Source organism: Eumetopias jubatus, unplaced genomic scaffold (assembly GCF_037043125.1).
Source record: "Eumetopias jubatus isolate StellerSeaLion01/CBP00866 unplaced genomic scaffold, mEumJub1_p1.0 scaffold_2, whole genome shotgun sequence".
Taxonomy (NCBI): Eukaryota; Metazoa; Chordata; class Mammalia; order Carnivora; family Otariidae; genus Eumetopias; species Eumetopias jubatus.
In genome coordinates, this window is record NW_028274808.1 from 74,007,713 (window position 1) to 74,032,184 (window position 24,472).

A 24,472-nucleotide genomic window follows, 5' to 3' on the forward strand; every position below is an offset into this window, starting at 1 on the left:
GCTAAACTGACTTTTCACTCTCTGAAATCCCTTCCACTCTGTACAATCCGGATTGGGGCACTTGACTACTTGGACATAATGTGTCCTTCTTAAAAGCCTGCAAATTTCCAGTTGGGGATGTCTAGGATATATTTATTTTGCATCATTTTCATGTTATTTAAATGAAAAATTCATGTTTGTTATAAAGTTTAATAAAAATGCAGAAATATAAAGAAGGAAAAAGATCACCCCAAATCCCACCACTCAGAATAACCACAGTCTGCCATTGATTATTTGGCAAATCTTGTTTTTACCAACTCTCTGTGAACCTACAGACACGTTAGGATGGCAAGACAGACGATGGGAATCATTTATAACACTGGGACAATGTATTATTTTTTTTTAGTATACGTGCTGAAGTGAACACAACGATGTATTACTTTTAAATAAAAATTTAAGGTTCGGATTTATTTGAATTTAACATAAACTGAAGTAGAACCCAAGGAACTACCAACTGTCAAATAATTGTTTCTTCTCCACATGATACATTAGTTCCTTAAGGATCTCTCTAAAGTTAAGCAAAAGACCATGAAAGACATTTTCCTAAGTTTTCACCCTGTTAAACGATATGTTCAGTTTTATATAGTATTGACTCTCCACCAAGAAAAATAAAATTAAAACTCATTGTCACCTACCATTCAATACCACCTCCTGTTTTTGCAGCTTATGTTACTTTTTTGCTTTATTAAAGTTGTAATATATGCAATCTGTTCTGGAATTATAATTGCCAACTGTTTAGTCTTAGTTCTGGATATAAAATGGATAGAAATCTCAACAACAGACCATTAACACAGCTTCTTTATTTTTACTTCCGCCCCGGGTCTTTATTTTTACTTCTGTCTTGGTTGGCTAAATTTTGTTAACTTCATCTTTTAAGAAAGACTCATGATGAGCTCTCTTGTATTTAAGGATGCCTGCCTTGCTTCCTTTGTACCTGAGTGTCAACTTGTCTGGAATGTTCTTGTTCACATTTTTATTCTCTTAAAGATATGGCTCCACTGTTCTGTGGCATTAGATGTTTCTACAAAGTCTGAGGCAACCCTGAGTTGGTGTTTTTCCATCTTCCTGCCTTTGCACCATTCTTTATGCATCAAGATCAATAATTTAGCCAGGCTACGCCTATGTCCATTATTACGTATCAATTTTTCCTGGTATACACAGTGTGCCCTTTCATCTATAAATTCAATTCTCCCCTCGTGTCAGGAAAATATTCTTCTATTACATCTCTGAATACCTTTCAGATCCATTTGTTGGGCCATTTACTTAAACGTTCATTATTCTTATGTTGGACTGCTTTGTCTTTCTTTGCCCCATATCTAATGTTTCCAGCTCTTCAATTTTTTCCCTCACACTCACCCTGATTATCTCAAAGCCTTTCTCAGGGTCAGCAATTCTATTTTTGGCAACTGTGAAATGTCATTTGGGTCTTCATTTATTTACTTAGCTATATAATACCTCTTTTAACCTCATCCTAGTATCTTAATTTGCCTTTTAAAAAAAACTCTTATTTTATTGAGTTCATTAACTATAGTGTGAAGTATTCTCAGAGTTTCCTTCCAGTCTCTGGATAGGTTTTCTTCTAGATTAGGATCTTTTTTTTTTTTTAATGTAATGTATTTTACTGGATAAAAAAAATTTAGTTGCGAAACACAATGTTGCTGTTACACATTCATGACATATTCAGTTGCCAATACACAAATATATATGTATGTGCCAAGTTGTGTGTTTCCTATACAGATGAACTTAGGTGTAGATGGCGAAAGTTTGTCTTGATTTGCTATGTACATGGGATAGGAAAAAACAGATTAGGATCTTTACCTGTCTTCTGTGCTCTACTCCTCTCATTCACTTTTACTCTGTGTGTGCGTGCATGTGTGCAGCAGATGGTATGTATCAGCATAGTCAGAATGCTATTTTTTTTCATACTGGGTTTACACTAATACACAAATACCTCTGTTCTGATGTAAAGTAGGTAAATTCTCCTGAATACCTTTCCCACCTTTACATTGGACCCGTCTGCTTTCACCTACAAGATACAGGGCTCAGTTCTGTTCTCCAGATGCTTTTCATTAGCCTACACTGGCAGGAAGGTGCAGGGCTTGCCAGGATGGTGTGCAACAGTGCTTTCTCTTCTGCGGGTCTGTTGTCCTAGGGCCCCCTCACCTGAGCTAGATAGGCATCCCACTCCTGTGGATTTTGGCTTATGCTTCCAACACAGCAAGAGCAGGCCCAATAATGAGTGTTGAGTAACAACCAGAGAGAAGAGACAGGTGATCTGCTTCTACTCCATCATCTTTGCCAGGAGTTAACCCATTTGCTTAAGAACAGCTTCCCTTGAGAATAAAAGCTATCTGATGTTACTATAAATTATTTTAGCATCTCCTATATAATTAGAAGATAAAGAAAACTTTCCAAACACAATTTATAATGCTGATTCAAATGCATGATAACTGGCCCCCCTAAAAGGTATGAAATACACATGTACAGTTACTAGACAGATAATTGCACTCTCAGCCCTAAACATGGGTTTTGTTCTAAAAGTCAAGAGAAAATGGAATACAGACCTCGACTGAAGGTACATCCTGCTTCTCAAAACAAATGTCTTCTTTAGATGCTTTGTGAATCTTCTTTTCCGAGGAAGACTTTGTGTCAACCTTCTTCAAAGTTTCACAGTTGTCTACTTCATTCTTGACAGGCACTTGCTGGTTATTCCCTTGAATAAATAAAAATGATTGAATCTCTAGCTAATTATTTCCATTCATGTTCTCATACTTAAATCTCTTTCCTACACCAAGCCATCTAAATTGAGATTTAGACTTGAGGATTGTTCCTGACATTCATGATGCTCTAGGAAGTGTTTTACCAGTAAAAATGCACTTACATGAAGAGTTCTACAAACAGTATTTAAAAGAGGTCAAGGAAAAAAGGTGAGGGGGTACCCCATTATTCATAGCAGCATCATTCATAACAGCCAAAAGGTAGAAACAACCCAAGTGTCCATGGACGAACAGACAGAAAAAACAAAACATGGTACATACACAATGGAATACCACTCAGCCTTAAAGAGGAACGAATCAGTGCACAATACCGTGAATACACTTAATACTATTCAATGGGACACTCAAAAATGAAATTATTAGTTCCATTCAGAAATTATATTTCTTATATTTCCTGGGACTTTATGGCATAATAAAGCATATTCAAAGTTTAAAAAAAAAATGCCTGAGACGGGAAACAAAGCAATGAGATTCTGAGACATGCCACAACATGGATAACCCAGAAGACGTTACGCTAAGTGAAATAAGCCAGTCCCCAAAAGACAAACATCCAATGATTCTACTTATTTGAGGGAGCTAGAGTCATCTAATTCATAGAGATGGAGACAGAATGGGGGGGGGCTGGCTGGGGGCAGGGAACACAGATACTTACTGTTTAACAGCTACAGAGTTTCTTTTTGGGATGGTGAAAAGGTTCTGTAAGCAGATGATGGTGACAGCTGTACCACAGTATGAATGTACTTAATGCCACTGAGCTTTATGACTAAAATGGTAAATTTTATGTTATGTCTATTTTACCACAGTTTTTTTAAAAGTTGGGGGAGGGAGGGAGGGGGGTTAAGGACTTGCCTTCTAGTCATGACTCAGCTATAAATTAGTTTTCAAAGTAAATCTCAAGCTGCCTGAGCTTCTTTAGTTTTCTTATTTATAAAATGCAAATACCACCTTCTCTGCCTCCTCTGACCATTATAAAGATGAAACCAGGAGACATATACATGGAAACGATCACCACCAAAAACACATGACCTGTTTTGGGGCAGCTCCTCCTCCCACAGTCCGTGCCCACCTGCCCCCAGTGACCAGCGTCTACATGCTGACAATGAGGGGCAGGTGAATCATATGGCAAAAGTGGGTGCTGGAAGAGACTTCATCTGAAAACACGATTCTCCCACTTTTCTTTCAAGTGATTTCATTCATCAGTGTATTTCTTCTTCTATCCCTTAATTCAAAATAAAGTCAGATCAACTTCAACCCCACAATAACCGTCCTCAGTGTCCTAACAGAAAACAAAGTATTTCAACACCTTCTCCTTTTCTCTTTAACTGAGAAAACCCTTACCACACCTTTGCAACCTGAGAAAGTTTAGATGACCACAGTGCAAAGATTTCACAGCAAAGCAGGCCGTAGGCTCTGGTGAGATGCATGCCTGACTGGACTTCAGCAGAGGCTCCAATCTGGCCCTGCTTGGGGACCTGGGGCAGGGAAGGTCTCTGCCCACAAAATGAAAGGAGCAGTCAAATCCCCTCTGATTCTGAAACTCTGAAGCTGACCTCACTCAAAGCAAGATATATACATTTTGCAAATAACACTGACAAGTAAGCATACTTTTATTTTGTTAATGGAAAATCGTGTAGGTATTACAAAACTATAAAAATGCTGGGAAGCATTAATTCCTCTATGACACAAATCAGGTGTTTAAGACACCGACAGAGGAAAATATCCACCACGATGAAGTGGTAAAAGAGCCAAAAACCAAGGCGACAGGGTCTGAAACAGAAAAATGAAATCATAACTAAGGACATCAATCTGGATTTTGGAAACCATACATGTGAAAAAGAACACATATATTCTCCTCAAAAATGTGCCACTAACTTTCCTAGAGTCTTAATTCATGAGAAAATGGATTTCCTTGAGGTTTTTTCAGGCCAACAAGAGCACTAAAAGTATTAGTCATCATACGTTCTCAGGAAGAATCCAAACTTAATATCCAATACTGAACTACCCCAAAAAAGTGGTAAAGCACCCACTCTTAGTAACACCTTCCATGGGGCCAGGAATCAGGAGAAGTAGTAAAAGGAATTCTAATAAGCAGTTCTTCATTAAGTCTTTGACAAATTCTAGCATGACAATATCTAAGAATTTAAAAATTTCATGAGTATATTCTTCATTTAATAATGGAGGCAATCCATGTCATCTTATTAACTGTGATTACTTACGGTGTTACACAACTTTCTCACACCCATCTCACAGAGTCAGTGTTTGAGCCATGAAGATAAAAACACGAATAAAACAAGGAACAAGTGAACTCACCAGAATCCTGCTTAAGCTTTAATGGTATCAAATCCAATCGTGTTCTATTTTGAGCCAACTGCTAATCTTCAAGTTATTAGTATCTATAAGTCAATGAGGCTATTTTTTTGAATTTCTCCAATACTGGGATTTCAGAAATTTGGAGGTATCTATTGAATTCAGTGAAATCTTTCATGTATTATTAATTCCAAGGCTTAGGGTATTATTAAATTTAAAAGTTTTTTTATCCTTCACATTATTATAAGCAGAAAGCAATAAAATAATCTGTTAACTTTTCCACTCTGTAGTGCTGAGGCCAGCTGTTTATCTTTAGCCTTAATTCCAGAGTTCATTACTCTTTATGTGACCGAAATAATACAGATCTAGAATTTTGATCGTACAATTAGAAAATAATAAATATTTGAAAAGAGACATACTTAAATGATCATTTACATGACATATAAAGCTCTACTCTTGTCAGATGATCAAGAGAGTCTGCAACACGTTTTAACAAATGTTTGAAGAACTGAGCTGTTGTTTGACAGGTGGATGCCAAAAAACAAGTGTGTGAAAACAGAGCTCTGAAGCATCTGTCAACAGACTTCATTTCTAAGGGGAATTTTAATTTATGATTTACTACAGGCCTCTCAGAAGAAGGCTGGAGAAAGAAGAGGAAAGGGATGAGACACATTTCTGTTATTCAGAAAATAGTCTGTGTTTCTCAACAACAAAAATGAGCATGTAGTGCCAGGGCCATTAATAAACACCTTGGAATGTTTTTTTCCTCACACAATATGTTACCCTCAGGAGAAATAAAAAAAGCTTCAGAACAGGAGAAGGCACAATTCCTCAGGTGCCTCAGGGACATCTGTCAGGTTAATAAAATCACTTCAGGCACTCTTAGGATAGACTGCCTGTCCCCTTCCCCTTTTTCCAAAGGCAATCATCACTAGATTTGTTTCTACGGAACATTTGTGTCGTTTAGGAGAAACAGCTAAGGATGTGGTTTCCCCCTGAGCAAAGGGAAGAGTCCCCATTCTGGTGGGGGACACAGGAAACAAAATGCCAGGAACTTAGGATTCGCCATCAGCTGGGTGAAGTTCAGCTACTAAGACTGAGGCTATTTTCTTCAGATTCTAGAATGATTTTAAGATGGAAACATGTTTTTCACAAAGAAAACACTTTTCAAAATAAAAAAAGAACTAAAGCTCAAAGTTGGAAACAAAAACTTGGAAAGTTCTCATGTATAAACGGTTTTCTCATCCTTGAGCATTCTTCACACGTTATGGATTCCCTGACGATTATATATGCCTGTTCACCATCTGCCAGTTTGTTACAATGCTTTCCTTTAAAATGTGAAAAAAGAACCCCAGACCCTTGATATTACTTAAAAACAAAACAAAACAAAACAAAACAAAACAAAACTCCACATCCTGCCTTCAAACTACAATTCTCTTCCTCTGGATTACTCAGTCCTTTCTTATCTTTAACATTGCAAATTCTTTAAAATGTTCAAATTGTAAAATGATGGCAGGCAATATGTTTAGCTTTTTAACCTCTTTGCTATTTTCCCAGAATACTGCTGTGAACGGAACACAGAACAAAATACATGTCAATGAACGGCTTTCCCCATGAGGACTCTCCTCTGACATATTCATTCTGGAGAGAAATACAGCACTGTCAATTAGCACCTTTGAATGTGCTGGTCTGAACGAAGTTCTTTCATCGATTCTTATTTGATCTGATCAACAATCACTCTGATACCACTTAACATGCTACTGATCCCGCCAAAGAGCAGTTTTGAAAGACTTCTTATTGCAAGATGCGTGTTTTCCTTTAAAACACAAATAGGCTAATAATCTGCACCGGAGGGGAAGATTCCAGGCAGAACCGCCATCTACGATGATTTAAGCAAATCCTGTGTTTCTGGACTCCCATATTAAGTTTACTCACACTTGCAGAAGTTATTCCATGGTCATCTAGGCTCAACTATGGGCATTAAACATCAAGTGTTGGGCAGGAAGGTCTTGAAGCACAAATTCAAGCCCTCTGACCGACTGTGGCACCGCAATTCGGGTCCGCACCTCTACATTTCGACCACTCCAGTGTACTACGATGCAGCAGGGGGTCCTTCCCCATCCATCTATCCACCATGCCCCGGGTGCTGCATCCAGAGCCACGTTTATGCAGACAGCTGACGGATGCAATGGACCACAGAAGCACCCCAAACAACTATGATTTTAAGTCTGTGTCGAGGCAGCCTCGGTCAAATACTGTGCTCGGGCCCAAATGACAGAAAACAAGGAAAAGCTCAGTAGGACTCGCCCCTAATTTCACCCTTTCACAAAGGTTTTGTCGCCTGGGCCCTAGAGAAACGGAATGAGAGGCACCCCGCCCACTCCACCATCAAACAGGCTCTGACAACGTACGCTAGGATTTCATCTGAAGATCTGGTTGAACACATCACTCAGAGTGCGTCCTCACACGCCAGGCAGAGAGAACACGGGGGACAGTGTTGACCTGCAGACAGAAGTCCGCCCCAAACACACACGCTGAGGCCAGGGAAACGGTGCAAACTGGCTGGAACAAGATGCACCAGGAATACATGTGCAGCTGCCTAAACCACGTTCCACTCAGGGCACTCCAGCTTTCTTTTCAATGAGACAGGTCCTTTGATGCAACACTTAAAATTCAGTTTGGGTTTTTAACTAAATGCCTAAAGCTCATCAGAATTGGCCTATCCATAACACTTCTGTACTTTCTCTCCAATAACGGGGAGTATAAAATATTAAGTTATTTATATTTAGGTGTTTCAATTAAGATTAAAGGTAACGGACTTTTCCAGATTAAAAAGTGTCAAAAATCTGACTTTTAAAAATATATTTATTTATTTGGGGGGGTGGGCAAAGGGACAGGGAGAGAGAGAATCCCAAGCAGACTCCCACTGAGAGCGGAGCCCAACATAGGGCTTGATCCCATGACCCTGAGATCAGGACTTGAGCCGAAATCAAGACTCGGGACGCTTAAATGACTGAGCTACCCAGGTGCCCCCAAAATCTGACTTTTAACAGGTGTAGAAATGTGCGTATTAAAATGGTCAGAATGGTCAAAAAAAAAAAAAAAAAAAGCACTCTTTCTTATGCCAAAGGCCAAAGGGGTCAGTTACAGCTTAATGGCGATTTTACATGTAGGTGGTTTTCTGAGTCTCGTCCTGCTTATGCCTTCACTAACTGTATTTGTTGTGAGAGAACATCTGTCTTCTTTTAACCAAGGGACACAATTAGAGAAGCACCAGGGCCAGGGAATGTGAGATGGTAGCAGCTGTTAAATATAGAAAGCTGGTAAGTTTTGTTTGGTCAGAAATATTTTACGGGCTGATTAATTTTCACAAAGAGTCTGAAAATCCACGATAGAAAGTAATTAAAAACAGTGTCCATAGCCTCCCAACAGTAAAATAGGACATTCACATCCCTCTAAACATATGTACTAAAAAGTAAACTTCTTTACTCATGACATTCTAAAAACATGGTGCCTCGTCCTAAACTTCTCATTTTACAAACTGTATTTCAACATTCATACGTTGGCTAAAACTTTGTGCAGCATCCGTGATTAAAACTAAAATCACAGGTGAGAACAAGTTCTGCGAAAAACAGACCGAAGACAAACCAGAGAAAAGAATCATCCAGGAGGATGAAAAGATTACCATTATTTTTCCTGGAAATCTCTGGCAAGTCTGACTGGTACTGAGGTGAATTTCTTGGCAAGTGATTTTCAGGTAGTTTCTTAGAGGTCTTCAGGGGACAGAGCTCTCGTTCCTTGAGCTCAGCTATGTTTTCTGAAATTTTAATGTCCGTTTCCTTAGGAAACATACATGTCTGTATTCCCTCCTTCATATGACATTCTGAAGAAGTATTATTGACAATAATTGTGTTTTTCAGTGTGTTTTCTTCTTTATTCAGTAAGTTTTTGGAAAGGGTTAAATTCTTTTGCAGGTCAACATTGATGCCGTTTGCGTATCTGAGGTTGACCCAGTTCTCGCCCATAACATCAGTGCACACGTCCTCTTTAGGAGCAGACAGGGAGCTGCTCGGGGCCGGAGTCTGTTTCTCCTCAGCAGTAGTGTTAGCACTGCTGGTGACAGATGGGCTGGTTTTGTGTTTGCTGTAATACACTGAGCACTTATGCTTCTTCTGAGAATGACCGTAGGTAGCTGGGCTCCTCTTTGGGGTGTTCTGTATCCTGCTTTGTGGAGTGTTTACTGGAAGGCAGCTTTTCCCTCTGCCTTTATCGGAGGGGCCATAGGTATCGAGGAAGTTCTTACAATTGCTTCTGAATTGAAGAAGAAAAACATTTAACAGAAAGCCAAATGGAATCAAACCCTACCCCTCTGTTTCTAAACCCATGAGAGAGAAGTAGCAATCTCGATACTGTGTGTATTAAGGAGTACTCTCTCTCCCTCCTTCTTCCAAAGGCCCGTGAGTTTAACAAACTAAGTCCTTATAGGAGGTCTATCTTATTGTAAAAACTGTTACAGCTGCCAGACAATGACTTCAAGAAAATTTTAGGAAGACAAATCTGGAAGCAGAGTAATATTTATATTACCTTAAAATCAGAGCTCCTCCCCCCTCTCCAACACACATATACACACACTCTACAAGAATTCTTACTTGTGAGAATGGGAGCTAATTACATCCATCGGATTATTGTTTTGCTGTGAAGATGAGCTAGCATTTTGCCTCTGTCTTGTTTTCATGAATTCCATAAGAATGTACTGTGCTTGTTGGAAGGCTATTAAAATCACACCCAACAGGGACAAACTGAGGAAGAAAGCAACGAGGTTCATTACTGCATGGTTCTGACGGGCATTAAAAAGACCAGCTCTCTTACAGAAGAGCAGTGGTTGGCTGATGCAAAATGTCTAAAGATATAGCATTGAAATTCCATAAAATGTATCACATCATTTCTGATGTGACTTAGATTTAAAAAGCTCCAAGTTTCTAAAAATGTGCACATTTATAAGTCTGACATTCCAATTCCACTTTCAAAGGTACTTTCATGACAAAATCACTTCAAAAGGGCCACTCTAGTCTTCCAATCTCAAACTGCCACTGCGCCGAGCCAAAAGGAGTAACATCTGTGTTTTCCACCGTGACTGCCAACAGAAGCGTAAGAAGCACAAGGATCTCATACTTCTAGGTCCCATGAATCTCCTACAGTAAGTTTACTATTATCTTAAAATTCACCAGTTACTACTTTGTCTATTTCATATATGTGGAGGTTCACAAAGCAATGTAAATTCCACTCAATTCACACACTTTGAATATGTTTTTTGACAATTCATATGCTTTTTACACCCAGGCAAAGTACATTTTCATGCAACTCTCCTGAAGGTGGTAGCATACCTGACAAAGAAGACTGTAAGCCTCCAAAACGACTCCTCCCAGCTGGGTCCTGGAACCACGTCTGCACACAAAGGCAAGAGGTGATGGGGGAGGGTCACATTGAGAGTGAAGTGAAACTCCAGGTCTGCTGCAGTTACAAGAGTCAGCTCTCGAATGACCCAGGAAGAGGTAAAGTCTGGAGTAAACCTGATAACAAAACATGAATTGTTTTCATTTTAGGCACAAAACAAAATAATCACGATAGCAGTCATATTTCTTACTTACAATATATGTTTATATAAAAACAACTTAACATGTCTTACCAATGCAAAAAAGGTTTTCTTCCCCACATTATCAAATGCACCACAAAACCTAAGGGAGGTTAAAACCCAATGCTTACACGATGCTGATATCCCGGGATGTGTTTGGGGCCAGGGAAAATTGATGACAATCTAGCACTTCGAATCCATAACCTTGGCAATTATACCCATTAATTTTCAAAGATGTCACAGTTATAGGAAGTGGTCCAATATTCTCAACTTTAAAGTTCTTTGTAATAGATAAAATTTGCTTGCTGTCTTTCAGTTCTAAGTGAGGATAAAAAGTGATATTTAGTATGTATGAACTACAAAATTTATTCAGAGTCATTTATTGAATCAACATTTACTGAATCAATAAACCATGACCTATATTATTAAAATGTGAAAAAAATGCAATATAAGCCCAAAGTACAACTTCTATCTAATTTCTAGAACAGTCACAGATTTCCTTATACTACCAGAATACAATAAAAACATTTAATTAGTCAAGATTTTTCTTAAGTTATATGACCTTCCTAGGTACCAAAAGTAATCAGAATCTCTTCTTTGTTCTTTTACTTATTAAAAGTTAAGGTTAGAAGTTTATTCTTCTCAGAAGCCAAGTACTTTGGATACCCCTAGACACCATGCACACTTTGCTCCCGGGATCCTCACAGTGAACAGGGACCGGTTAAGAGCAAGAGTCTGTGCTTCTAGAAACACAGTTCAAACACTCACTACATTCAGAGGAAGTAAGTCACTAAGTCTCTGCAAAAGAACGAGAGCACATTTTATATGGGGAGTTTAAAAAAGAATTACCACAATTTTAAATTATTCCTATAAATTTATAACCCACAATCTTTTCCATATAAAGACTAAAATTTTATGTAGTTCTGTAGTTTTTATAATTTTCCCTAATTTCATCTGTCAAGGTCAACTCTAAGTTACTGAATGAATGAATGAATGGAAAAGTGAATACTCTGATGAATTTTGAACACAAATGATCAGTAAATCTTTTCAAACTCATTGCTCAATTAGCATAGTTTTCTTAAAAAAGAAATTCCAGTCAGGCATTAGATAGTGTTACAAACTATCCAATACTTTCACCAACTAGCTTTCTCCATAGGAAGCACGGTGTTACACTAAAATGCTTTCAGTGTATTCCAGAAATACAAAATATTAATAGGAAAACAAGGAATTTACCAAAAACATTTTACATCTATTGTTTGATTTTTGTCTTAGTTCCTGAGGAAGTTCTTGAAACTAATATAAATAATTCAGAAGCATTTGAGTTAAATACATGCACAATTTGGAAATTTCTAATGCAACATTTAGGTAAGTTTCTAAAATCTGCAATGTCTAATGCAGTAGCTGTTAGACATACATGGCTAAAATTAAAATTAAGTAAATCTAAAAACTCACATCGGCTATATTTTTAAGTGCTCATTAACCACATGTGGTTAGTGTCTGCTGTCCTGGGTGACACAGATATAGAGCATTTCCATTACTGCATAAAGTTCTACCGGTTAGCAGACCTTTACTCTTCTCGCCATTCATCATTTTGGTGTGATTTTTTTATGAAGATGTAGCTGATAACCAAACTGACATCTTCATACTATTTATCTTAAATATCCATCACTATACTGATAATTTAGCAATTACACTTTTTATATAGGTATCATTTAAGTTGGGTTAAATATCTAAGGCTATTTTTCTAAGCCGTACTAGCCTATCATATATGTTCAGATGTTCGCCTGATTTAATTATTTGCAGCAATGCCATGAATTCACTGTCAATTTTAAAAATCTTCTTATGGAATCTTTTTGCCCTTGACTTTCGCACCAAGCCTTCGCCGTCCAAGGGCCAGGCATGTGAACTCACGTCGTCGGCAGTCCATCAGCGTGGACTCAGGCACCTTGAATCGGAGTGAACCTCCTGCGCCAGGAAGCCTTCCGCCCACTTTCAGTAACTCTCTGGCTCCAAACCCTTCCACGGCAATCATGTCAATAACCGTCAAGTTATTCCTAGTGGGGCAACCCATACAAACACAAAGGCATTACAACAGAGTCACAAGACACGGTGCACTTGGACTTCAACATTCCTAGTTGGCAAGAACAGTGTAACAATGTGAAAGAGAAAATCAACTTAAATACCGTGGCACCTCCGGCCATCTCATGGAATTAGAGGGTGTCCATGGGCAACGGAAGCTGCCCATGGGCTCAGAAGAGCCCAGGCAGGCTGAGGCTGACTACAGCAAGAACGAGGGAATGCTCCTCATCACTCTCCTGCCTTGGCCTGAGACTGCAAAGCCATGTTTTTCTAAGAACCAGCCACCAGGGTGGTGATCAGAACTCCAAGAGGAAAAAAACAAACAAACAAACAAACAAAAAAAAACAAACTGAAAATATAAAGTCTCAATAAAGACTACCCAAAGATGAAAAAGATTTAATAATGAGAAATATTAACAAATTTAGGCTAATTGACAAAAATTGCTTACAGGGTGAATTAAGGAGTTCTCATAGTAATCATGACTGTAGGAAATTCTGCCTTAGGGATAATTCCAGAAATAGAATCCTATTATTTCTATTGAACCAAAGATTTATAATGTCATCCCACAAATAACCTATAAGTTCTTAGTCATCAAACACAAATTCAGACTAGCTTTTGCCTTTTCAGTAACTGAAACCATGATTGCTAGGCCATAAAAAGTAAAATGGACAGAAGTTTAAATGATGCGGACTAGAGTGAAAGCCAGTCCTCATTAATGCAAATACTGTAGAAGCGGAGAAGGAATTCATGCCTAATTATGCAAAAAATACCAGTATCTTTATATCTTTCTCTAAAGGATTAAGAATCTTTGACCATTTAAAAACCTTTAAGTTATGTTATGTTGTTGTCTACAGAAAAATACTATCAATACAGAAACATCAAAAATAAATTAAGTACTATAAATAATTTAGACTTTTCGAAGCCAGGAGGGTTTAACCTGGGAGGAGGTAAAGTTCATCTCTGCACTTCCCAGGACCTTAGGTCTTCAATCAAGAATGGGTTTAAGATGAAAGACATTGCAGGGCATGAGAAGTCTTAGTTAAAACGCTTAATAGAACACACTCTTTTAAAAAAACTTTAGTACATTTTCCTTTTTCAGGGCATTCACTTGTAGAACAACAAACTCATGTGCTATATTAAAGGAAGTCCAGAATAGGAAAGTCTTCGTCAGCTGATCTGATATTAGAAAAGCTTTAAAAAGAAACTAAAATGTCATTTATTAAAAATTAGACTTCTCACCAATACAGAGAGCTTCAACAAACATCTGTATTTACTGTAAATTTTTGAAAGAAGACTCTCAATAAAGACTACCTAAAGATGAAAAAGATTTAATAATGAAAAACATTGGGTGCTTAAATCAGTTAGCAACCACTGTCATTTAAAAGAAAGAAAAAGAAATTTTAAAAAGCCAATGGGCTCAATAATCCTTAGTCCATTGTCCTTTGGGGCTACAGAGAATTCCAGAAGCAAGGCAGCTATGAAAGTGGAGTAAATCCAAACACTGCGGAATGAAAACGTACACAGCAGTGTTTCGATTACTTCTCTAAGCTAAGGTAAGAGAAGTACGTGTGTGTGCGTGTGTGTGTATGTGTGTGTGTTCTGCCCTTGGAGACAGCAACAGATGGGATGCTGAGCAAAATACACTGTGGCTGTTGGAGAGAAGGACACACACACGGCCCCTACCTTTCAAGGCCAGAGGCCCCAGGGGTGTAAGCATGGAGCCTCAGGTAGCCTTTCTCTGCCTGCCATGCAACACGGCCTCATCCCTACCGGCCTGAGAGGTCAATGTCAGCTCTTGGCTAGACAGAGTATGTATCCTTGAGAGAAAGAGACTTGGATGGATGAGTCAGAGGGAAACAAACAGGCTCCGTGACGGGGACACACCTACCGGATTAGTATGAGTGACGTAACCTTCCCGTAGTCAGCTGGCGTGAAAACCACACCGACCCTTTTCACCTCCAGAGGCTGCAAATGTAAGTGGAGGATGCCAAACCTGGACTCCTCAGAATGCATGCCCTGCAAATTTAATAAATGCAATTAAATGGAATCCTGTAAAGCAAGCTTCTGTCTTCATTACATGCATTTTAGAGTATAACCATGATTGCTCTTCTTTTAATGTCCAGATGTGACTACCCTCATCGACCTGCTGAACCTGTTTACCCTGAGAGCTCACACCAACCAACAGCTCCTGAACCACAGCTGAGAAGTGTAGGCAGAGGCTGCAGGACAACCTGCCATGGAGGCTGGCAAGGGGATTTGCTTCCTGGCTTGGAGGGGACTTGCGGCCAGAAGCAGCCTTCTCTGCCAAGATGCTCTGACTAGAAAACATCACTCAGAAAACAGACCAAACAGCCTCTGCTTGAATGCTATGAGGAGCTGACCAAACACCCCACCACTGCTGGACAACCCTAAATTTCTCTTTCATATTGAGCTTCGGTTTATACAGAAACCATCTTTATTACATTTAGTCTCTGCACTCACAAGAAAGAGCTCTATTCATGTCCCCCTTGACTTTCCCCAAGATTTCTAACTCTGACTAAATCTTGTGTTCTACATTTAGTATTCAAGATTGAGGTCTTCATCATTTTTCCTCTTTCCACTGCTTTTTCCAGATCCTTCTCACTAAAAACAATTTATTAATTTCTTAGCGCTATAATCATATAATCTTCATGGTAATAATTCCCTTTTCTGCGTTCCTCATTTTTAAATTTGTTTTATTCTGCAACTGTTGCTGGCATGTCCCCATGCTATCTGAAAGAAGAAATAGGGATGGTACTTGTTTCATGTTCATTAGAATTATAAACTTCATGAGGGGAGAAACCCTGCTTTACATATATCTAATATAAATATTGAAGAAAAAGTTGCTGATTTTTAGTATTAAAACTCTAATAACAAAAACACCCTTTATTAAATAGTTCTTATACGCCACGCACGGGAATATAATAAGGTCTGTAAGATGCTGAGCATTCCATAAACCTTACTGAATCTTCCAACATTACTGTGAGAGAGAGGAGGCTATAGAGAGGTTAAGGAATCTGTTCAGGGTCACACAGCAAGCCCATGTTATGAGCCTGGGTTCAGAAACCTGACTGTCCAATCCCCCCTGCTCTTCCCTAAAGGAATTACGTTTCTAAAAGCACACCAACATTAAAAAAATGTGTGCTATTCTTTACACGACAGAGTTCTAATAAGAATTTTGAGTTAAATTTTTAAGTGTCTCAAAGGCACTGATACCATTCTTGATGGTAATAGTGTCCTTGATGGCAAAAGGTGTAATATCTTTGGGGAAAACCTTCAATCACAGACGAAAAACTTTTTCCAAGTGAGTTGCACCATTTGTTCAAATCTGAACAGAACATTTATATGTAAAAGGAATTTGGCATTATTTCTGGAATTCCAAATTATATATGATTCAACCATGGGGGCAAAAGATCTCTTAGTATTTTGGACTAATTTACCTCCCAACAGCCCTGGGAGGCTGCTCGGTGGAAAGGAGAATGAGAGGGAATGAGTACTGCAGGCTCACTAACAAAAACAAGACCACGCAGCCACCTAGACCGCTTACAAAGACAAAGGAACACTTGCTGTGATGTGTTTCCTATTGCAAGTCTCTGTTAAATCCACTTAAAAACTTGCTTTGATGAGTTTTAACTCTTAGTTGGAGGTTATCTGGTTTCCCTCTTTCTGCTATTCAAGTTCACCTAGAGCCAACAGCGTATCTTCAGATGGATAAGTGCAGAGAAAGAAGAAAATACCCAAGGCATTTAAGTATGTGTGTATTAGAAATATAGTTGTGTGCCTATGTGTGCTTGCATCATTTAACAGATGCTCCATGTCTGACTTGATCTCACACATAGGATACTTGTAAGGAAAACACTCGGCTCCATACAAAGAACCACAGAACTACTGGGTGGAAACTAAGAAACAAGGCCACCAAGTGCCTAGACAACATCCTCACCACATGACATGTTTACTCCTTCTCCCTAAGTATTTGTGCAAGACCTCATGAGTGCCCTGAGGCTTAAGAATTTCAGAGAAATCCTTTTTTACAGATGAGATGAACATCACAGAAGCTGGGTAACTTGCTCAAAACATGAAGCCAATTTGGTAGGAGAAGATTTTTTTTTTTAAGTGTATTTTTACCTTATGCAGCCATTAAAAAAAAAACTGGATGGGGAATCTAGAAGAGAATTGTAAATTCTGGGGTCTCAAGTTTTATGGTTTTCTACATAGCCCTGATTCAATTGTTATTTCTTCACTCACATGAATCCAAACTATCAAATTAAAATGATTTACAGGCTAACATGAACCATACAGCTCCTGCTGCATTCGTTAATTGGAAAAATCTGCTATGTGTGCTTAAGGTCTAGAATATAAAAATAAGAAAGCCACGTATATTATGAAAAGACGCTCAAAACATAAATCAGTAGAGCCCATATGCTATGTGTACAGTTTGTTAGCATTCTCTTTCTATTTAAAAAGGACATCCTACCCGGTAAGGGCAAGCTTGGGTGAGCTGGAATTCACCAGTTGTGAAATTAATCATCTGCATATCGGTGCCAAACCTATAAAGAGAAAAAAATGTTTGAAATAACATTCAGATTGCCAATAAAGAGAGACTAATATGTGTGCACATACACCTATTATGTGAGTACATGTATTTGCATGCAAAATTCACCCCATCCTGTCACTACCGTGTCCCAGGCCCCTGCACTCTCCCTGGCATATTGTTAAGTGCTCAATAAATTATTGTTGAATGAATGACTGTGGTAGCACATAATGTAAAGAAGCATATAGTAACAAAAGTTCTAAATATGGGGGTGCCTGGGTGGCTCAGTCGTTAAGCATCTGCCTTCGGCCTGGGTCTTGATCCCAGGGTCCTGGCATCGAGTCCCACATCAGGCTCCCTGCTCCACGGGAAGCCTGCTTCTCCCTCTCCCATTCCCCATGCTTGTGTTCCCTCTCTCGCTGTGTCTCTCTCTGTCAAATAAATAAATAAAATCTTAAAAAAAAAAAAGTTCTAAATATGAAGCATTTTTTTTCCTCCAAATGGTCCATATGGAACCTGACAGGAAGTGACTCTCAACCAAGGACAATTTTATCTCCCAGTGGACATCTGGCAATACCCAGAGACATTTTTGGGGAGATCTTACTGGCACCTCTTGAGTAGAAGCCTGGGATGCTGCTAAACATCCTCCAAAACGCAGAACAGCCCCTCCTCCCCCAAACATAAAATCATCTTGTCCAAAATATCAGTAGCGCTGAAGCTGAGAAACCCTGGGATCAGAGTAGGTTCTACGAAGCCAAGGAAGGAAACATTCTAAGTGAAACTGCGATTGCTTTGTAAAAATAAGATGTAACATGAACATCTAACATCTTTTAGACACGAACTAAAATGATCATCTTTTCTAACACTCAGTTAAAACGTATAAAATGCTAAACTCACTTTCTTGTGTCGCCCAGAGATCACTGCGATTTAGTTTCTAAATTTTAGAGTATATGCGGGAAAATCACAGTCCAAGAGATTCCCTGGCCAAAGAAAATAATATTCTGCCAGGAAGTAGCCTTGACATGGTAACACTGAAGATACCACACAGCAAAGGGAAGTGGCAATTTCCATCCAGGTATATCCCCCAAGGAGCTGGGTGTCCAGGTACCGGGGTTAATACTGTGTATACCCGCATACAGGTTCCGGGTGAAAAATGTGAAGGACTTAGAATAATTCTGAGTCGTAACAATAGTGCCCAAACCCTGTCAGGAAGTCCTCAACTAGGAGCTTTACCATTTTTGCAGCAGGCGCACTGCAGACTCAGGCTTGGGGTACAAGGAGAGAGGCAGAAGCTGCATGGAGACTGGCCAAGAGGAAGGGTTCTTCACCACAAAGTACTTCACCTAGATACAGAGAAAGGCAAATCAAAACCCGGAGAAGGACACGGCGTCGCCCCCTGAAATAATCCTGCAAAAAATTCATAACTTGAATCTAATCATGAGGAACCATCGTGCAAATAAAATCGAGGGACATCCTAGAAAATAAAGAGCCTGCCTTCTTCAACCATGTCTCTGCTAGGAAAGGCAAGGAAAGGCTCAGGAAGACTACAGGGGTGACAAAAAAAGACGCAATCGTGCAATTCAAGATCCTGAACTGGGGGGGGGAGGGGGAAGCCTACCATAAAGTATGTGAGTGGGGTAACTGGAAAAATCTGAATATAGACTGCAGACCAGGTAACATTATGCTGATTGATGTCACATTTTCCGACTCTGATAATTATATTCTAGCATGTGGGAAGACGCTCCTGTCCTTAGGAAAATCACACTGAAGTAGAGACAAGAGGGGCATAGCGTCAGACACTCTCAAATGGCCCATAAAAATGTGTGGTGTGTGTGTGCGCATGCAGAGAAAGAGAGAGAAGCAATGATAAAGCAAATGTGGCAAACGTGGAAAACTTGTGACTCTCTGTGAAGTGTGACTGGGAGTTCTTGGTACTATTCTTGAAACTTTTAAGTTGAAATCATTTCAAAATGAACATCTTTTGGAGAGTCTTCAGATGCCACCCCTAAGAAACCCAGTGAGCGCCTCACGAAGGGTAAATTATCACCCAGACCACACGTGATGCAGGCAGCTCTTTGGCAGTGAGACTGGAGACACACATGGAAGCCTGCTGGTGTCCCTTCGCTGCCTGTGCCTTCCTCCGGGCCTCCCGAGCTCCTCGAGGAAAGCACACACAGGGAGAAGTGGACACACTAAGGACAGAGAGTAGCAGGCAGACAGAGCCTGGGCTCCTGATGGCATCTCACTGATGCTACAACCACTTTGGACTTCTCTCCTTTGAGCTTGTCGCATGAAACAAGCTACCTCTACATAAGCCTGTGTCACTCAAGGTTTTCTCAGCATAGAGCATTGTGACTCTTGATCTTGGGGTTGTAAGTTCGAGCCCCACGTTGAGTGTAGAAATTACTTAAAAAAAAAAAAGGGACGCCTGGGTGGCTCAGTTGGTTAAACATCTGCCTTTGGCTCAGGTCATGGTCCCAGGGTCCTGGGATCAAGTCCTGCATCAGGCTCCTTGCTCGGCGGGGAAGCTGCTTCTCCCCCACCCTCTGCCTGCCGCTCCTCCTGCTTGTGCTCTCTCTCTCTCTGACAAATAAATAAAATCTTATGTAAAAATAAAAATAAAGTCTTAAAAAAAAAGACCTGCCCTGTTGTTCATAGCTGAACACTTTCCTGGCAGATAGATTTTGAATCGAAAACAAGCTTCAGAAAATGTATTCGTTTCATGCATTCTGAGTTTTACTCATTGTGTTCTTCTGACACCTCCCTACTAAATGCACTAAACAGCCTATGTGTGTCACTTAAAAATGAACTTAAATTATGTTTGGTTCTGAAACAGTATTCTGAAGGTGGAAAGACTCTGGTAACTCAAGAACCCGAGAGCTGGGGCGTTGCTGACAAGGAGACATGCGACCCTCACCACGCTGCTCCTCAGGGCAGTTGCACTGAAGTTCAACACCAGGCCGGGCTCTGCAATCAAACGAGGCAGAAAGAAAACAAAGGATTCCGACTCCTTGGATTTCTTCAAGCGACCAAACCGTGTCATTCCTAAAACAGTCCTCCTGTGTAATTCATAAAGAAAAATTACTTTGAAAAATCATTTTGACATTAAAAAAAATGAAATCACTAAATATCAATCCCACTAAATGGAACAAGGGGTCTTGGGGAAAAATATGGCTTATTATGAGTCTGGGGAAGAGAAAATACAAGATGATCCTGAAACATCCTGTCTTACTAGAAAGCAAGGAAGTGTTCAAAGAATGAATGGTAAGAACATTTGAGGCTACCAACAAGCTAGCCTGAAGGGGCTCTCATCAGTCAAATCTGGGACAATTTAGCATCAAAAATAATAATGGTGGTAAGTGGTGGTAATGAACAAAGAATCCAGAGGGATGCTCAAGAAGAATGTAGAATAAACAAAATAATTAGAAACATCACCATTTTTGCAGCCATCAATCTAACAACTAACCAATCCAGGCAAGAATTATCAATGGATGCTAAGATCATGGGGTGACATGCTCTTAGGGAACAGGAAATTTATATGATCTCAAATTATCATGGCACATATTATTTATTAATTACTTATTAAAGGAAAAATCCATCTATAACAGAGAGAGATCTGTCACACATACAATGGGGAGAGTCAAATGATTCAACTTAGCAAAACCAACAATGGGACAAATTGACATATATGTCCCTTCCGAGGTGATGCAATGGTAAGGACATAATACCAACCAAGTAGTCAGCACTCTTCCCAAAAATGTTTAAAGCGAATGTAAACTTGAAACCCACAGCGCTGAAGGTTCTCTAAGACAACTGGCTAAGACTCTCTAAAGTGTCAGCATTATGAAAGATGAAGGAAGGGGGGCAGAGATACACGTCTAAAGAAAATTAAGAAAACATGACAACCAAATGCAATGCATGATCCTTGAATGGATCCCGGATTTATGAGGAATGTTTGAGTATTCATGGTACTATACTTTCAACGTTTCTGTGGTTGGAAATTTGTCAAAATAAAAGGCCCAAGAGAAATACTAATTATTAAAAACTCAGTCGTGCAAATTCAATAAAGTACTACGTAGTAGTGTTCCCCCTCCCTGACCCGGTGCTGAAGAAAAGAGACAAGCAAAGGTGAACACAAAAGACATACTTGCAGCCGTCACCAGTTTTAAATTTCTTCCATCTTTCATACAATTTATTGGCAAGTTCTGAATCCACGTCCCAGGTAGACCGATCCAGAGAAAGACTCCCTTCCCAATTAGGATTTTCTACAAGTTAGATCAGATGTAATATTTAGACGTACAGAAAATGCAATTCAGTTAGGAAAGAAAGCCACAGGCTGTCAAACTTCTCAAACTGAGAGGACTGCCAAGCGAATCAACATCCCCCCCCACTTTCCTCTGACTGTACTTTACTAGGAGGCCCTCTAACCCAATGGCAAATGACATATCAAATCAAACAAACATGTATAAAACAAAACTAAACCGAATTATGTAAAGGTAATAACATAAAAGACACATGGCTCATGAATACAGCCTGAAACAAGTTAAAATTATTCTTGGATGATTTTTAACAGCTTTCAAGCTAACAGGCCAAACTGCTTCCCCGTAAACAGAGCTCGTCATCATCCAAGTCTTTCAGCGACTAGGATCAGTGCTGACAGACAAACAGCAGTCCTCCTAAAGAAGGGCACAGACCAGGGGCTGGGCCTGGAGAAGGTGCATGTTTATATTTACAAACTGGCCTCCCGTTCACCTCGCCCTCTCTACTTATCCATTCTGTCTGATCTGTGCTAAAGAGCGTACCAGGATGAGAAAGTGGGAATCTCCCCAAAGACATCTTGTACTGTACTGTAACAGTCTCCTTACATTAAATATCTTAATAAATCAGAAGGCAGGAGAAGGACGAGAAAGAGCTTCTATATCAACACTATGTATTTCAATCTCACACCACAACTAGCACCCCCTGTAAGATGTTTATGTTCCTATAACTAAAGTGTTCAAATGCAATTCCAGGTTATTTTTACTAACTTGTAGTCAGCCCTTTTATAAAAGAACTGGAACCTTCCAATTATTCCTGGACACAAGGCTGCTGTGACCATCAAATAATGTGTTTGGAAAGAAAATCCCTTACAAAAAGTTCAAGGGGACATTATTAACACAAGTACCTTGGGTGTTTTTGGAGGATTCTTAACAATTTCAAGTCATTCTGTGAATGATCATGCTCTTTAAGAATAAAATATGACACAATTATGTTTACAGTATTAATTATTCTATCTACAAATGCTATTTTTCCTCACTACTTCCCACCCAACACCAAACTAGAGTTCTATAGAAAGCCTAAGGGCAAAATACTTACCTGTTTTTGATTTTCCCATGAAATAATGCATGCCACAATGTGCTATCACTTCAAAACCCAGACTCCCTTCCTAGATTGAAAAGTAATATATGAATAACTTAAAACACAACACTAAACATAAAAATCCTAATGCACTCAAATGCGAAGCAGACAATGGCCTCCACCTCAGTGAATTTCTCTTTAACCAGAAGCCAAACAACAAGAAAGTGAATTCTTAGCTTCCCTGCTCCTTGAATGAGTGCTCTGAACTGTCTGTCACAGACAGGATCACGGCAGGGGATTTTGCACAATCCTCAATGCCCATAGGGACGATCCTTGGGCCCCAAAGACACAAAGCTGCCTTCTGATTTAGAGGTTAATCTCAGGACACTCTTGACAGGTTTTTTGTTTTTTAAACTGTACTCTAATCTTCTGAAAAACAGTATACCAATCTATAGTCACTCCTAAACCACTTGGGACATGTAAACTGATGTTCCACTTCCCACATGTTGGGAAAGCACAGACTTGCTACTTCCTACTTCCACATATATGTGAAACCTGCCTCCTCCCTCCCACAAGCAGCTCTTCTTAAAATGCAACTCTTGATCGGAAAAAGGAGATTTCTAAGAAATCTCCCCTGCTCGAAATACAGATGAATGGAATTAAGCTTGCATCTTGTGTAGTTTAATTTTAGAGGTCCTACCTTTAAGCCCATAGCTAAGCATGAGGCATTTCTATCTATGAAACACCAAAGCTAGTAAGTGAGAAAAATCATAAAGATGGTTGCATGAATGTCTCATAGTGAAAAATTAGAACCCAGTGTTATACAGAAGAGCTTGGATTAAAAAGAAGCAATAACAGTAACCAAATGAAAATAAATAAACATTAAGAAAAAAATGAGACATGTTTAAGATAAGATCTAAATTAAATATGGCTTACCCAGATTTTAGAAAGCATTTTAATTGATAACCCTTTCAGGTTTTAGATTTGGCCCACTAAAGAAATGCAAGGATTACAAGCAACTGAGAGTCACTTACCAGAGGCCTAACTAAAGCATCTGACCGTCTAGTTTACTTGAATTCACTGCTAGTATGCACCAAAAGCTCAACTGCGTTTTCTATAGCAAGCATATATTCCTTGCTCTTCAAATTTTGGAAACAAATGAAAATGAGATTAATCTATTTGTATTATTTTATTCAAGAACCTCAAATTACTTTATGAAAAATAGAAACTCTTTCCAAATAAAGAGTTCCATATCTAAACAACTGACCATATAAGACTGGCCTGGTAATATCCTTCTAATTTCTTAGACAGTCTTCAAGAACTCTAAGCTTAACTCTGCCAATAAAACCCAAGCACTGTAAGTTAATAAACAGTAATTATTATGAAAATTATAACACATAGTGTTGTAAACAATACCTTGGTTGGGGCTGAGTAAATCTGTAGAGGTATTGCAAAAACGGCACCTATGTTTGTAGTCAAAAATACATTGGTGAATAGGTTTATGGCAATGTCTTTAACAGCAAGTTTCAAAGAAAATATATTCCAACAGCCTGGAGGTAGAAATAAAGGGCCAGTGAAATTCAGAATCTAAAAAGAAAAAAAGCAAGAGAAATTACTTTTCCTAACACTAATTAGGATTAAGACCATTATAAAGTTAATCACCATACATTACATCATTAGTTTTTGATGTAGTGTTCCATATATGGTGATTAACATAATAAAAAAAATTTTTAAAAATGAGAGTTCTAGAGG

The 24,472-nt window shown here is 39.1% G+C and overlaps 1 protein-coding gene across 1 annotated transcript in view; it reads right to left on the reverse strand.

Moving 5' to 3' along the window:
• TMEM131L (transmembrane 131 like) overlaps positions 1-24,472 on the reverse strand; it is a 158,441-nt gene that overhangs the window by 21,261 nt on the left and 112,708 nt on the right. Inside the window, exons 14-26 of the mRNA XM_028104343.2 lie at positions 24,137-24,307; positions 22,739-22,808; positions 21,531-21,648; positions 20,301-20,442; positions 18,617-18,726; positions 17,327-17,399; positions 14,723-14,850; positions 12,667-12,809; positions 10,887-11,073; positions 10,508-10,693; positions 9,773-9,922; positions 8,809-9,434; positions 2,604-2,752 (exon numbers count right to left, since the gene is read on the reverse strand). Of these exons, the coding sequence (XP_027960144.1) occupies positions 2,604-2,752; positions 8,809-9,434; positions 9,773-9,922; positions 10,508-10,693; positions 10,887-11,073; positions 12,667-12,809; positions 14,723-14,850; positions 17,327-17,399; positions 18,617-18,726; positions 20,301-20,442; positions 21,531-21,648; positions 22,739-22,808; positions 24,137-24,307 (2,253 nt within the window). The remainder of the gene's footprint in view (positions 1-2,603; positions 2,753-8,808; positions 9,435-9,772; positions 9,923-10,507; positions 10,694-10,886; positions 11,074-12,666; positions 12,810-14,722; positions 14,851-17,326; positions 17,400-18,616; positions 18,727-20,300; positions 20,443-21,530; positions 21,649-22,738; positions 22,809-24,136; positions 24,308-24,472) is intronic.